Raw genomic sequence first — 14,346 nt, 5'->3', positions numbered from 1 at the left:
TGACCTGTAAACGTTGTTTAAATTAGTGACGTAAACTACCACAAAAATGATAATATGTAGGCTTCAATCTCTTTGACAATGTTGACAATAACCTGAATTAACCAACATCACTGCAGAGTTTAACCAGATATGCCCAGAACTAAATATGTCTGTTAACTAGACATGTTTAAGAAACTTGGCAGATTTAGTTAAATGCCATTAACTTACATTTCCAAAATAACACAATGCACCTCACATTACATAAACTTACCAATAACGTTTGACTAAATTACCAAATTTAGTAAAGCAGTAGTTTGAAACTAGCCAGTAGTTAAACTAAGAACACGGAAGGACTTTGCACACACATTTAGAGATGGATTTACAAATAGCTGGTGCAACCTGATCCTGGACATTAGCATACACAGAGACACATTCATGTTAAACTAAATGACAGCTTTCTTTCAAACACATGAACTCAACATTTAGAGGAATTTATGAAACAACAAAAACACGTTTTTTTAAAGAATGCGGTTAGAGGCCAATAAAAAGTCAGCTGCAAGAGAGGCACTGTTTACTAAACACACCTCGAGCAAAACATGATGACATCAAGAGAACAGTACAAGACAAAGATGAGTTACAAGTCAGATGATCTGGGACACATGAGACAAACTGGCAACTGAAGAAACAGAAAGGCATGATGGGACAGAAAGTACCTTGAATAACAAAGCCAGTTGGCGATCCTTAAGGAATCAGGGAGAAGGGGGACCAGGAGAAGAGGCAGGAAGGAAGGGAGACAAGCAAGGAGAGGGATGCAGAGGGCAGAGGTTAAAAAGTATAGGGACCCAGTCAGGGAGGATAACAAGACTGTAGGTAGTAAATAATCACAAGGAGGGGGGAACAGATGCTACAGGAACAGCAGGATTTTTCATCCAAGTACTGTTATTTTGTTTATATGCTAAGTGATTAGCTTAAACTCTTACACGTGGTTTAAGGTCAGACCTCATGCGTCAAACAAATGACTTTGCCCTCTAACTGCTACATATACGTATGTATGTATGTATGAGTACACCGAATCTATTGTATTGGTGGACAACAAGGATTACCATTACCATCAGTGATAATGTGTGCTTATATATGTGACTCGGCTGAATAATCAGAACATTGTTCTGATAATAGAGATATGTTTTGCACTGGTCTGAAGTTTAAACAGTAAACTGATGTGTGATTAGTCAAAGTAGAGAGGCAACATCTGGGATTTTTCTTTTTTATTTCAGGAAGCCAAATATTTACTGTTTTCAGTTACTATTGAACGCCTTTCTTACTGCATGCTAGAGACAGGTATGAGTGTGGGAGAGCCCGTGTGATTGGACCAGAGTGTCTCTGAGACTTTCCCTGAGTGTACCAAACGATAATGGATGTTTTGTCTCTTTGGCCAAGGAAATACAATGTCTCTGGTACAAACTTGATACTTGATTAGATAAACTCTCATGTCTGATCTACATACAGTTTAAGAGATATCAAGTCTGTAAGAAACATCTCATTGAACCGTGCAGGTTTAATTTACTGTACACACACTCGCTTCAGTCTACAACACTCAAGAGCTCAACCAATAAGCTAAACAAGTTTTCCTCCAATGTAATGAACAACTTGTAATTTACTTGTAGCCTGATGAACAGTACTTGTTAGTCATATGGTGTTTCCTACATGACATGCATGTGGTTGCGAGTGTGTTTGTTTACCTTCCAGAAGAGGATGCTACAGTGTTTGCAAAAGTGCAAGGTGTCGCCGTACTGCTCCTTCATTGGATAATGTTTCTGCAGGGTGAAATACATCAGCTTCCAGTCCACCTTATCGCTCTTTGTTAGGACCAAATTCCTACAGAACTGCACAAAAACACACACAATTAAAACATCATTTAACAAGCATTTAAAACGCAGGGGACAGGAATGTAATTATAGCTGGACCAAAGTGTAATCAGATATAATTAAGTACAATTTGTCATTAACACCAATCCTGAGTCTGTGTTTATACAAAATGTGTGAGATTGTGTGTGTGTGTGTGTGTGTGAGACAGAGAGAGAGAGAGAGAGAGAGAGAGAGAGAGAGAGAGAGAGAGAGAGAGAGAGAGAGAGCAAATTGTGGCAATCCTGCCATCTAGTGGTCAGCAGGTGAACTACTTAGCAGCCCTCTGGGGCAGCCATCCCTTTGGATGCTTAAAGATAAACTACTATAGGATGTTTTAAGCATATCCTTTTTAAGCTTATCATTAAAATCACAGATTTAGCTACAAATTATCCTTCTCCTGTCCACATCTGATAAAAATGAAAAATGTCACTCTCTCACCTGTTTGTCTGAGAAGTGAAAGTGGCAGAGATTCTTCCACAGCGTCCTGTTCTCACTGAGGAAATGCAGAGTAGGCGTGGCCTGTCCCAGGTTAATGATGTCATAGGCATCAGATAACTTGCAGAGGATCTTGTTCTGCATGTGTAGCGGCAAGTCGTTGAAGGACGTGCTATTGCACATTTGCTGAGGAGACAATTAAGAGCAACACATTAAATTCAGAGCTGGACTGTACAGAATAACTGGAGGCAAAACAGTTGGAATATTCCTAACATCACGTCCACTGAGGGTGATGTCTTACGATTCATACACAGTTGAGCATTAAATGACCATATTTCATGTACCTCACTCATTAAAGTCAGCTTACAATTGGAGGCACCATGTCACAGAGGTTACCTTCTGGATTTTTGGCCTACTTCCCTTTCTAAATGTCACATTTACATACAGGCAGCTCAAACTGGACCAGGAGGTGTGTTGAGGCCCAGAGTGTAAAACACACATGCCTGCAAGTAAAACACACACAAACACCAATACACATTCTACCTTGGGGATCTGCAGGTTGTTGAGCTGCTGTTGCCATTTGAAAATGGTCTCCAGTCGGCACAACCAGATGTTGACATTGCCCACGAGGACACACCTGCCAACATGGATAGTCAGACTGTGCAGTGTCGAACTCAGGTCCTGCAGCAGCTCCTTGACAAGGCGCGGGTTGTACTGGTCCTCTAGAACTAGAGGCAAAAGTTTAAAGAAAAACAAAAAACACAAGAGACAATATTTAAGATGAAAAAGAAAACATGTAACACAGCCAAAATGTAACATAATGAGACAAAATCTTTCCCTTTTCCACCTAAAAATACCTACAACTGCATGTAAGGAAGACTTATTGAAAAGACTGAAAAGATTTTAAAGGACTTTACCATATAAGTTTCACCATCTACATGTGGCAGACAAGATCTGTACTTTGCTCCACCAGGCAACACAACCCCATAATGATAGAGCACACTGGTCCTACTGGTTCTGTGGTTAGGCATTCAGTGCAATAACACTGCCATGACTAAACAGTAGTCTGAGAAACAACATCTTTTGGTTGCTCAGAGCAGTCATGATTTGGTGAAGAAATGTTCTTTCTGTAAAATATAAAGCTACTTTTACTAAAACAACAAGCTACTAACACATCTAAATCAGAGTTTAGGGTACAACAACAAGCTCTGACACAAGAAAGAGAGCTGTGAAAATGTCTGCTGGATCAATATGTCCACTGAATGAGCAATCAGTCTCTGTCTCAGGTCTCCTCACCCTTTCGTACAATCTTCTCCAGTATATTGAAATAGTTTTTCTGGGCAGCTCCACTCAAAGAGGTCAGCTGAGACCTGGCTATTAGCTGGAAAAGCTATGGGAGAGAGAGACAGAGGAAGATGGTTAGAGGAAGATCGCTTGTACACGTTGTACAACACTCTCAAAAGGCTTCTTAATCAACACGTGTGATCATCGTCGCTCACTTTTGCAACATAGTTGAATCTTCTCAAGTCCTGAATGGCACTGGAAAAGTCTAGACGGTTGAGGGCTTCACCAAGAGTGCAGTATCCATGTCGCTGTGTGTTGACATGAAAACACACACACACACACGTTATTAAAGATTTATTTATTTCAAATAATTTATGCGGTTTCAAACGACAGCAAATAAATCCTTTGTGTGAAAATTGTAGTAACAGCTGCAGCACTCACTTCTTTCGTGCTCCCTTTCTGCACGTAAATCCATTTATCCCTGAAAACAACTGCAAAAAAGGGGGAAAAAAACACTTATTCATTGTAGTGTGGTTTTAATGCTCTATATCAGGTGGATGCAATATGATGAGCACCCAATCCAACACAATAGTATTGCAGTAAATACTACCATTGTAAAGATCATTATTATTATTAATCTTTAAGCCTATAGTTTGTACTGTTTATGTATTATATTGCAATGTATTGTGTAATGTCCTTACTATTTTCTCGATTATGTGTTGATGAAACTCACACTGAGATTTGGTGTTATTGTTGTAAAAGTCCTTTTTCCTTTTTGTGGTGGCGAGCTCACACATGTCTCCAACAAACAGATTTTCTTTGTTGTCACTGCAGAGCCTGTTTGGACAGAGGAAGCATGGGAGGAATTTATGAATAACATGTGTCACATGTGTGACCAGTGCACTTGAAATACAGTGTAATTACAAACCACTGTAAAGAGTATCACTCTGTTGCCTGGCAAGATGTTGTTTACAGATGCAGTTGAAGTGCTGCAGTATTTTGGGATTAACAGGGCCAGCAAATGTGTGAGTTAAAATGTATAATTCATCCTTAATGGAAAATGTAGCCAATGAGAAGAAACAGAAAGGAAATGCTCATAAATTCTTCTGGTCAAAATTGTGGTTGAAATGGAATAACAATAAGCAGGCTAAGACACATATAACTGGAGTCAAGATGTGAAATTATAATGATTCATTGTCTGATATGATGAAGGAAACACAGCAGATAACAGACATACATCAGAGTCTGAGAGATCAGTCTAACGAGGCTCAGTCTTTTCTCAGAAAACAGGCAAAACATTATGAGATCTCTATCTGATCTCTGTTATTTCTGGAAGCCACTCTGAGCATGCTTGGTTGATAAGTGGCCTTTTTTTTACTGATTAAATGGATCTTAACATTTTGGCTGCTGTCCTCAACTTGTCATATGTTCACATGGGAGGAATTGGGGATAGTACTACTATTGTGAGAACTTGCAATCATTTCTTCTAATGCAAATGAAATAAAATGAAAGAAAATATTTACCAAGATATTCCTCTGCAACTAGAAATTCTCTAATGACCTTCGACTGAGATAAAAGGGCTGGACTGTCCATGCATTGATAATCCTTTGGCTGAAGTTGAGCACCAAACTGGCAGCACGATATATGGGTCAGCTGATTGTACTGGGAAATAATACCTTAAAACATGTTATTAATATTGGTACTGACATCAAAATTATCCCCACTACATCACATTACTTGATATGTGAATGACTAATTGTTAATACGTGTAAATGTGTGTTTTATTTTAGGGCATAACAGACTATTTGTCTTCATTTGTGGTTGTGGCGGCTGGAGTTTGAGAATATAAACTCTGAACAGTTAAACTGATACAACTTTCAACCTTCAAAATAAGAGTATGTTTTTCTTTGTTCCCTTTCATCACAAATTCAAAATAGCCTTTCCCCCTGCACTGCGGTCCTCATTACAAACTACCACTGTTGTCCAAGGGAGGGTGGAGACAGCCATGCACCTCCTGTCAGATTCTTCTTTTCATATCCTTGTGAGGAGTTTCACTCAGAGGACATAGGGCTATCTAGAGCTGAAATGATCAGAAAATTAATTTTTAAAGGAAAAATAGCACACGTGAGGATTTCCTGCTTTTCTTTGTCTATATGGTAGATAAACTTACATCTCTGACTGTTTAGACTGTTGAGTACCTATGCTTGGGCTCAAAAACATCATTATGGGAATATCTTACTATTTACCCTTTTAAAGAGAAAGTGGAAGGACCATGGTACATTCAACTTGACAGTAAGAATCTCTGGACCTCATTTAAAATAATACTCTTTTCAATTAAAACATTGATTCAAACAGTGTTAGATAAAGTATCTGTCACAGAGATGGACAGTAAAGTGAGGGTCAAAACTGGATGTCAAAAGCTGAAACTGAACTTTCCAGCACCTATCTGGCACATGAATGTTTGCAGATAATTCGCGACGGAGGTTTGTTGACGTTAAAAGATACATTCTGATCTAAACTACTTCTGTAACACTGTGTACTTTGCCAGTGGTCATCATAATGCTCTTCTTTCTTTCTGCCAAATGTACCTCCGTCACATGAAGTCACTGGCCTTTCTGAGTGAGGCTGTGTTTGGAGGGCGGCCAAATTGAACAGATGATGTCATCAGTTATTGTCTGATGTCGTGCCTTTTTCGTGAAAAGGGCCTCATTTAAAATAATACTCTTTTCACTTAAAACAGGTTTATTATAAGGCTTTAGAGAATGACAAGATGGTTGCAACAAATATCAAACTGGGTTTTTTCCCAGACTACATGCAACAGGGTATTTATTCTAATGACAAACACAAGGGCTATGTTCTGTTCATGACCTTTCAGGAGCTGGATGAAACATTTACTTCACCAAAATGATCAGTCACAATCTGGGTGATTTCAACATACGTGCTTTTGGATGTTAGACACGAATTGACTTTTTCCTCCAGCATAAGTGAAGACATGGTTTCGCACGTCTGACTGCAAAGTCAACAGATCAGGGTGAATGAGCTCTACATTAATCTCTCGTCTCTATCCATTTATCCAATTGCACAGGCATACACACAAACACACATGCAAGCACAGTACTCTGCCACAGTGAATTACAAGTGAGGAATGCAATAGCCTGGCTTTTTTACACAGGTTGCATGTGGAGCACCGGCCTCCACAGAGCCAATAAAAGACATCACACAGCAGCAGGAGCATTCAGAAGGATTTGTGGATATTTAAACTATATCCTGAAATACAGCTAAAGGGGCGAGGGTTATGTAGGAAGTCAACATGAACAAGGAAGAAAACAAATAGAGCAGGTGGCTGACATTTAGCGGTTAGACTTCTCTTACTCACTGTAGATAGATGCAGCTAATACTTAGCTGAAACTGAACTTTCCAGCACCTATCTGGTACGTGAGTGTTTGCAGATAATTTGTGACAGAGGTTTGTTGACGTTAAAAGACACATCATGATCTAAACTACTTGTGTATCATAATTCTCTTCTTTCTTTCTGCCAAATGTACCTCACATAAAGTCACTGGCCTTTCTGATTGAGGCTGCGTAATTGGAGGGTGGCCAATTTGAACAGATGATGTCATCAGTTATTGTCTGATGTCGTGGCTAACGTGGCACTGTGAGGAACTGTTGTTCGGTTGATCAATAGAAAGGGCGACACTGTGACGTGCAGGAGATAGCACCAACTGGTGCTGAGATTCCACCCTTAACCCTATCAGCACCAGCTGGACACTAGCGGCCCACTCACTGTTTCAGTAAGGCTTGATCATAAACAGACTGGTGCAGACCCCCCCCCGTCCTTCCTCTCACACACACACACCTATCTGCTAATGGTACAATTCCTGTTGACATTTATTTTTAATATTGAAGGTATTATTAGTATTTGTTTTATGTACATTTTTACTTATGTTGTGATGAAGTGATGGCACTGTTCATTAATTGCACGTTCTAAAAAAAAAACCTGTGACAGGATTTACATGTTGCAGTTTCAGTTATCAATTTATTTAAGTATTAATAAAGCCAATGGTGAAGGCAGGATACTGTATATACTGCTGTAAAGCAGGGGCTTCAAGATATAGTTGAAAATCAATATCATAATGTAAGCAAGATATTTCATGTATAAAACACTGTAATCAAATTTGTGTCAATGAATTGTGTTCTACTATTAATTACATCAGATAAAACTCATGTTGTTAGTTTTTAATTACATTTTACTCTGAGTCATTACTTTGGCAGCAGAAAACATCACACATTATTATCATATCATCAAGATATGATACCACAGCCCTAGGATGTACTATGTACTATGCTAAGAGAGAGCAGGCTACTGGGGACTATAGGGGAAATGCTAGTTTTATACACAATTGTATACTGAGGATCTAATACATTCAAGTCAGCTAATCTAACATGATAAAGCACTGACTCATTAACCATATATATGATAAAGGTAAACAAGTTATTATCTTACTCTTTCAAGTCTATCTCTCTGTTTGAATCCTCCAACTCGTGTCCATAGAAGACAATCCTCTTCCAACCATGCTCTGTCTTGGTCCAGCTCCATCCTGGCGACCTCCAGTCCTTTCCTAGGAAAGGCATTTTAGCTGGGGGAGGGACTGTGAGCAGAGAGGGTCGCTGTCAATCCAAACACCTGAGAGTTAACAAGATGCAGGATTTATCTTTGTGCTCTGGGTTCAATGGAAGCAAAAGATAGGCCATAATATCCAATTGAGAAATGTAGTCACTACTCAACATTTCATGTTGAAATTGAAGTTAAGTCAACACCAGTTAGACACCAAAATTCAAGATGAAAGATTCAAACGTGAATATCAGAGCTACTGAGGATAATCAGCCTATCAGACCTCAGAGACAGGACACCTGTATCTGAACTTGATGTTGTTGTTTTTTTAAAATTGCACCAATTGAAATGACCCTCTGGACATTTCAAAGACAAAAAATAAAACCCCATGAATTCAGATTTTCAAAACATTTCAATGCAATGGTGAGATTTAAATATCAACAATAACCTAGGTGTTTAGGAGTGGTTAAATTTAATTATTATGGCTTTTTCTTGCTTCCATATCTTCAGTCTGCAGCCTACAACTACAGCTTATTGTCTGACAATAACTGCCAAATAAACAAGAGGGCCATTACATCTACAAATGTTGTCTACATTCAGCATTTCTTCGCGATATCACAGGTAAACACTAAGATGCAAAATGGCATACCGAGACAAATTGCTTTAATAACACACCTGACACCGACTATGACGCATTTACCTTGAGCGTAAAAAATAACAGCGTTAGCAAAACAGTCCAAGTCGTTTTAATGGTAAAAAAAAAAAATGAAGGTAAGACAAGCTGTCAGTCGGTTCAACGCATATAATCACGACAGGAACATCATAAAGAATATCAACTGCACTATAACAGGGTTGTGACTTCCTACAAAATGTCTAAACAAACCTTAAGCGACTCCTTTGTTGTATGGTCTGTCTCTGTTGTCTCTGCTGCTTCTTGTCTCTCTCCTGCCTGCAGTGCTGGAAATATTGACGGAAGTAAACACAGTGCGGACACTGGAATTCGCATACGCCCCCTGCTGCTCTCTGATTGGACGAAACGTCAGTATTTATCTTGTTGCTACCCGGAGTCGCCTCGCTGATTGGCTGGCCGCAGCTGTAAATCATGTTCTTTTTTTATCCCTTCTCTTCTGTTGGGGCTTTCTTCTACACGTGACAGAGGACTACGCACATGTTCTTATGTTTTGATTTTGAGGTGGAGGATGGGAACAGGACGACTGGACAGTTGTGTGAGTGATGCTGTGGTTATTAAGGAACGTTTCTAAAACAGATATAATCATAGAGTTTTAAAGTGCTATACTAATACTTTGTTTTATTTATCAGAAGCCTCACTTTCAGACCTTGTAGTTTATGGTATTTTATCTGGGTCACTGTTATATTGTTGTGGGAACTCCATGCTCTGGTGTGCATATACAGTAGTATCATTGTAATCTTTATTGTGAGAATTAGAATTATTTCTGTTTAATGGTCACGTGATTTTTCTAACCACTTGCATTCTTATTATTCCAACCATTTATTATTATTCTGTATTGGTCAAGTCTCAAATCATTTAAAATCCAAGTCAAGTCTCAAGCCTTTCAGAGCAAGTCAAGTTAGAAGTCTTCATATGCAAACTCCAAGTCATGATGCTGATATGTCAGGATATTATGCTTTGTCGGCAAAACACTGATGCAAAACCTGTTGCTTTGTCTTCCTCAGATGAACTAAAAATAGCATTACATATCAAGCATCCATCCAGACTGGCTTATGTGTGGTAATTGTTCCTCTGGGCATTGTTAGTATATGTGATTACAGTGCAGTCACATAGGTTTAGTATGACTGGCCTTTAATATAGAGTTGCTTTGATTTTAACACAGTAATTAGGTTCAGTCTTGTTATTAGATACTGCCACCTTTAGGCCTCATACAGTAAATTCAAAACATTTTAAATCACCACAAGCAGTATGCTGTACTGTATTCCCACTGACATCTACTGTAGGCCGTATTGATATATATATCAATTAATGAGTTATCCAACACACACATCCTGGATTAAACCTCCCAAAATATTGCTTGACTAAAAAAAAAGACAACATCTCGACATCATCATTGAGCCATCCTCAGCCAAAATTGGTTATCCTGAACATCGGATGACATGTGCACATAACTTATTACTATTAGTACATTTAAGCAACAATTTGCTTGTAAGAAAAATAATGACCAACTTTATTTGTAGAAATTTTACAAAGTGTACAGTACTTCAGTATAAAACAATGTTACACAGGCAGCACCAAAACAGAAAGTGGTGGATTGAACCTGGTTTGAGTAAAGGGGTGGAGTGACATGGCAGTAATATTTCAGCCTACATGGTAAAATTATCTGAGAGCACAGTAACACTTTTACATAATAAAAATCCCAATAAAAGAAGACACTTACAAGCCTACAGCAATGCAAGCATTGTACATTTTCACTCAGTAAATACATATTGTGCATGTATGATACATTTCTGCAGGTTGAACCACATATTATGAATATATACTGAAACGTTAAGTGCCCTTTTCTTTCTAACTGAATCATCAACTGAATATTAAGAAGTAATTTTAAATTCTGGGAACAAACAAGTGGAGAGTGACTTGCCATCATGCAAAATAGTCAGTCAGGTCTCTGGAGAAGTGAACGGTGTGTCTACAACATGGGTGCTCCTGAGTGATGTGTACCTACTCACATATACGGTACAGAGATAGTGTTTGTTTCTGTGTGTGGGTGAGAGAGAAACAGAGTGGGTGGCGTTTCCGTTTAACACATTGAGTCAACAATAGTCTGCCCTTTGCTTTTTTTCCCACTCATCTCACAGCCTCTGAGCTTTGGGCCGCATAGAAAGTTGGCTAAAAGACAGAAAGAGAGAGAACGCGGCGAAGAGACAAAGAGATTGGGAGGGAAGTGGAGATACAGTTACAACGCGTCAGTGGACTTAAGCCTATCAGATCATTAAGTACATTCCTCTCACACAGGACTCAGGGACCAGCTGATTCTCTGGCTGGAAAATAACCACATCCTACAAGTGTTTTTTTTGTTCAGCTGCAGTTAGATTTAATGATTTTACCAGTTTTATTGCTGTTAATAAAAAACACTCAACCCCAACAACATGGAAGGAGCAGATCTCTCTTACTGACACTTTTGTACATCAGTAACTTTGGCGTGTGTGTATGTGTGTGTGTGTGTGTATAATGGAATGTATACCTTTCACCTGGAGAGAAATGGGGGCGTACACTCATTGGATTATGAATTTAAGAGGCAGGTTGCATAAATGATGACTTAAGGGCACTTTCATGCTTGTGGTGGTCTAAAGGCCCTGCTGAGGAACATCATTTATGAACGTGCATATGAGTGTGAAATGTGCTCTAAGCCTTTATCTAGAATTACTACCACTTTTAATAATAATACATTTTATAAATGGTTTATAAGTTGTATTTATTAATGTTTTACAGATCAGTTAGAAGTCATTAATAAGAAAAATGTTTAGGTTGCCAGATTGTGAAAAATCTCTTTGAGTGATGACCACAAATCCTTTATTAACAACTAGTTAAGCATCTATTAACAACATTTGTGACTCCATTATTACCAAACAGAAAGGAAAAACACCAGCTAAAGGGATTTTTCAAAACTTGGCAACCCAAACCTGACCTTTGGATCATGAGTAAATTATTTATCAATAAATCCATTAAAACTTACACTGTGAACTGTTTATTAAGGGTGACTTATTAGAAAGTGGCACTGACTTATTTAAACAAAAGTATTAAGTATTAAAAGTACTATTAATTGAACTAACAGAGTTTGTTTTTTAGTTGATGACAGATACCAGTGTTTCATTATTTTTGGCCAGTGGCTTATTTTTGCTGAATGTCACTGCTGCTAACATTTTAATCTCTTCTTGATTTGTCATTCTGTGTGTCTTCAAGTGTGCACATATGTACATTGTTTTGACCTTTAACACAGGATTGCATTCTAAATTGCAGCTGTGTGATTAATCTGAGCAGAACGCATGGTTTGATCAAATTAAACTACAAGTAAAATATACATTTTCAAGATGAAAATGTTAGGAAAACAGTTTTTATGTTTCTGTGTGTGTGAGGTGGGGCTTTCTGTGGCCCCCACGTGACAGCGAGGAGCTAAGTCTTATGCAAGTTTGAACAGAGTGTCTGCTGAAATTGGCACACACATATCGTATGCACAGTGTTTTATCAGTCAGTCAGTGTTTTGATTTGTTGTTTTGGTCTGAAATACAATGTGATAAATGTGTCATCTATGTATCTAACAGTTTTAGGTACATGGCCTCTATAGAGAAAAAAATCTCAATCAAGGTCTCTTAACTTTTTTCCAGTCTCTGTAGCATTTTTGCAGCTGTACAGCCATTTGATAATCCTTGCATTGCGCTCAATAACTGACGTCCCCTGACGTATCTTTTCATGTAACTCATCCTCCAGTAGTCCTTCGCTGTCACCACTGTTCCTTGAGAAGCCGTCGTCCGACGTAGAGATGCTGAGACTCCGCCTATTTATTGCACGTTCATCTGAGCGCGCCGAGAAGTTCTCCTTCCCCAAAGACTCAATAACCTCACCGCCCAGCCCACAGTACTTGAAAAAAGCATCAAAGTCTGCAAAGTTTTTGGAGTACCTGGAGCTGATGTCAGAGTGAGAACGACTGACCCCTTTGCCAGACCTCCTTTCAAACTCAGGAACCGCGAGGAGACCAGCAGATTTCCTCACGACACCACTTGTCACCTTTGTCCCAGAATCACTGTTTTCTGTGTTGTGTCGTTGTGCTACTCCATTCCTCCTCTTCTCTGATTGAGAGGCAACCTCAAGTGAGCTACATTCCTTTGCAGTTCCCTCAGGTGTGGTGATTTTGTCCTTGTTGCCCCCAGCTTCACACTCCTTATCTGCAGCCTCAGGTAACGGAACATTTTTTTGCACAGAGCTGAGCAGCAACTTGCGTGTTATATGATGTTTCCGGTCATTTGCCGACCCTCTCAGTAACTCACATTTCTGTCTGTAAAGCAGAAGAGAGTCTGGTCGTTTTTTGGAGCTGGACCGACGTACCTGCCCCGGAGAGCAGCTTTGTGCACCACATGTAGCCTCTGTTGAGTTACTCCCTATGACAACATTCCCGCCACGGTTCGAGCTCCGGTTAGAAGACCCGGTGCTACTCACAGAGGCTGATCCAAAACTGATGACTGGCTCCTGAGTTGAGTTGACCACCAGTTGGCTTTTGACATATTTGAGTTTGCTTGCAGCGAGCCTCTCCACAGCACTCATACGTCCTTTTGTCTCACTCTCCAGTTCCATTTGCTTTCGAAGGTATTCAGGACCCTTCTCCAGGATTTTAGTGGTATCACTGGTCGCGTCCATTGTGGAATTCATGAACATTCAAATCAGTTATATCCAAAGAGAAAGGGTAATCCTTCAGCGTGCGGTCTCTCCAGTGTTAGAGGTAAAAGATTCCATTCAAGCCCGTTCTTTGCCTGAGCACGTATCACAACAGGAGACTTCACATTACCCCACCCATTCTGCGCAAGGCTACTTTTAACCAAACACAAACTTGGTCAAAGTACACCTGATACCATCACAAGTGAGAACAGTGAAAGCTGACACTGCTGCACCCCCCCCCCCCCCCCCCCCCGCCCCTGTCCTGGTGGAATTGTGGGCTTTTTACGTGTTGCTCAACACAATACAAAATCTTACATTATCTCCTACCAAGGAAACTGGTTTCTGTCTTTACAAAGTACTCTCCGACATCTTTTATCGACTCATTTACCAGGGACACTGACTCATCAAATAGGCTTGGTGCTGATTACAGTGGAAGAGTTGTGCAATAAATGTTTACCCGAGCCTATTCATCCTTAAGTCATGCAGTGTGTATGATGTCTCCCATGGGGATTGTTAAAGACAGGTAGATTGTAGTTATTATTTGTCAAAGCCATCAACACAATATTGTGCAATTCTAAAGACTCAAAGAGGATAGTACGGATTATTATGGGTTATTACATCAAGATTTTGGTTTTGTATTTGCTGAGTAACTGTATCTTACTGAATGAGTCCACCGGCTCTTTGAAATCAAACCCCCTAGCTTGTCAAAAACTTTTTTCTAGGTTTTATTT

At 39.4% G+C, this 14,346-nt stretch overlaps 2 protein-coding genes across 5 annotated transcripts in view; both read right to left on the bottom strand.

Moving 5' to 3' along the window:
- fbxo25 (F-box protein 25) overlaps window positions 1-9,157 on the bottom strand; it is a 43,663-nt gene extending 34,506 nt beyond the window's left edge. For 2 of the 4 annotated variants that reach the window (XR_011598900.1, XM_070925573.1), the window contains exons 1-9: window positions 9,098-9,157; window positions 8,107-8,286; window positions 4,336-4,439; window positions 4,044-4,093; window positions 3,818-3,910; window positions 3,615-3,708; window positions 2,862-3,046; window positions 2,322-2,504; window positions 1,719-1,862 (exon numbers count right to left, since the gene is read on the bottom strand). Coding sequence is in view for 3 of the 4 variants with exons in the window: in XM_070925573.1 (XP_070781674.1) it covers window positions 1,719-1,862; window positions 2,322-2,504; window positions 2,862-3,046; window positions 3,615-3,708; window positions 3,818-3,910; window positions 4,044-4,093; window positions 4,336-4,439; window positions 8,107-8,234 (981 nt within the window). In the remaining variant the exon portion in view is untranslated. Of the gene's footprint in view, window positions 1-692; window positions 720-1,718; window positions 1,863-2,321; window positions 2,505-2,861; window positions 3,047-3,614; window positions 3,709-3,817; window positions 3,911-4,043; window positions 4,094-4,335; window positions 4,440-8,106; window positions 8,287-9,097 lie in introns of all 4 variants that reach the window. The other 2 variants (XM_070925575.1, XM_070925574.1) reach the window with 2 other exon arrangements.
- Window positions 9,158-11,950: 2,793 nt separating this feature from the next.
- On the bottom strand, window positions 11,951-13,655 carry fam110c (family with sequence similarity 110 member C). Its single transcript, XM_070925974.1, has one exon. It carries the CDS (start codon window positions 13,613-13,615, stop codon window positions 12,542-12,544), a length of 1,074 nt encoding a protein of 357 aa, XP_070782075.1. The 5' UTR covers window positions 13,616-13,655; the 3' UTR covers window positions 11,951-12,541.
- Window positions 13,656-14,346: the final 691 nt, after the last annotated feature.

This window comes from Enoplosus armatus, chromosome 19 (assembly GCF_043641665.1).
Source record: "Enoplosus armatus isolate fEnoArm2 chromosome 19, fEnoArm2.hap1, whole genome shotgun sequence".
Taxonomy (NCBI): Eukaryota; Metazoa; Chordata; class Actinopteri; order Centrarchiformes; family Enoplosidae; genus Enoplosus; species Enoplosus armatus.
Note: the sequence above shows the minus strand (reverse complement) of the source record. Positions and strands in the feature narration are given on the sequence as shown.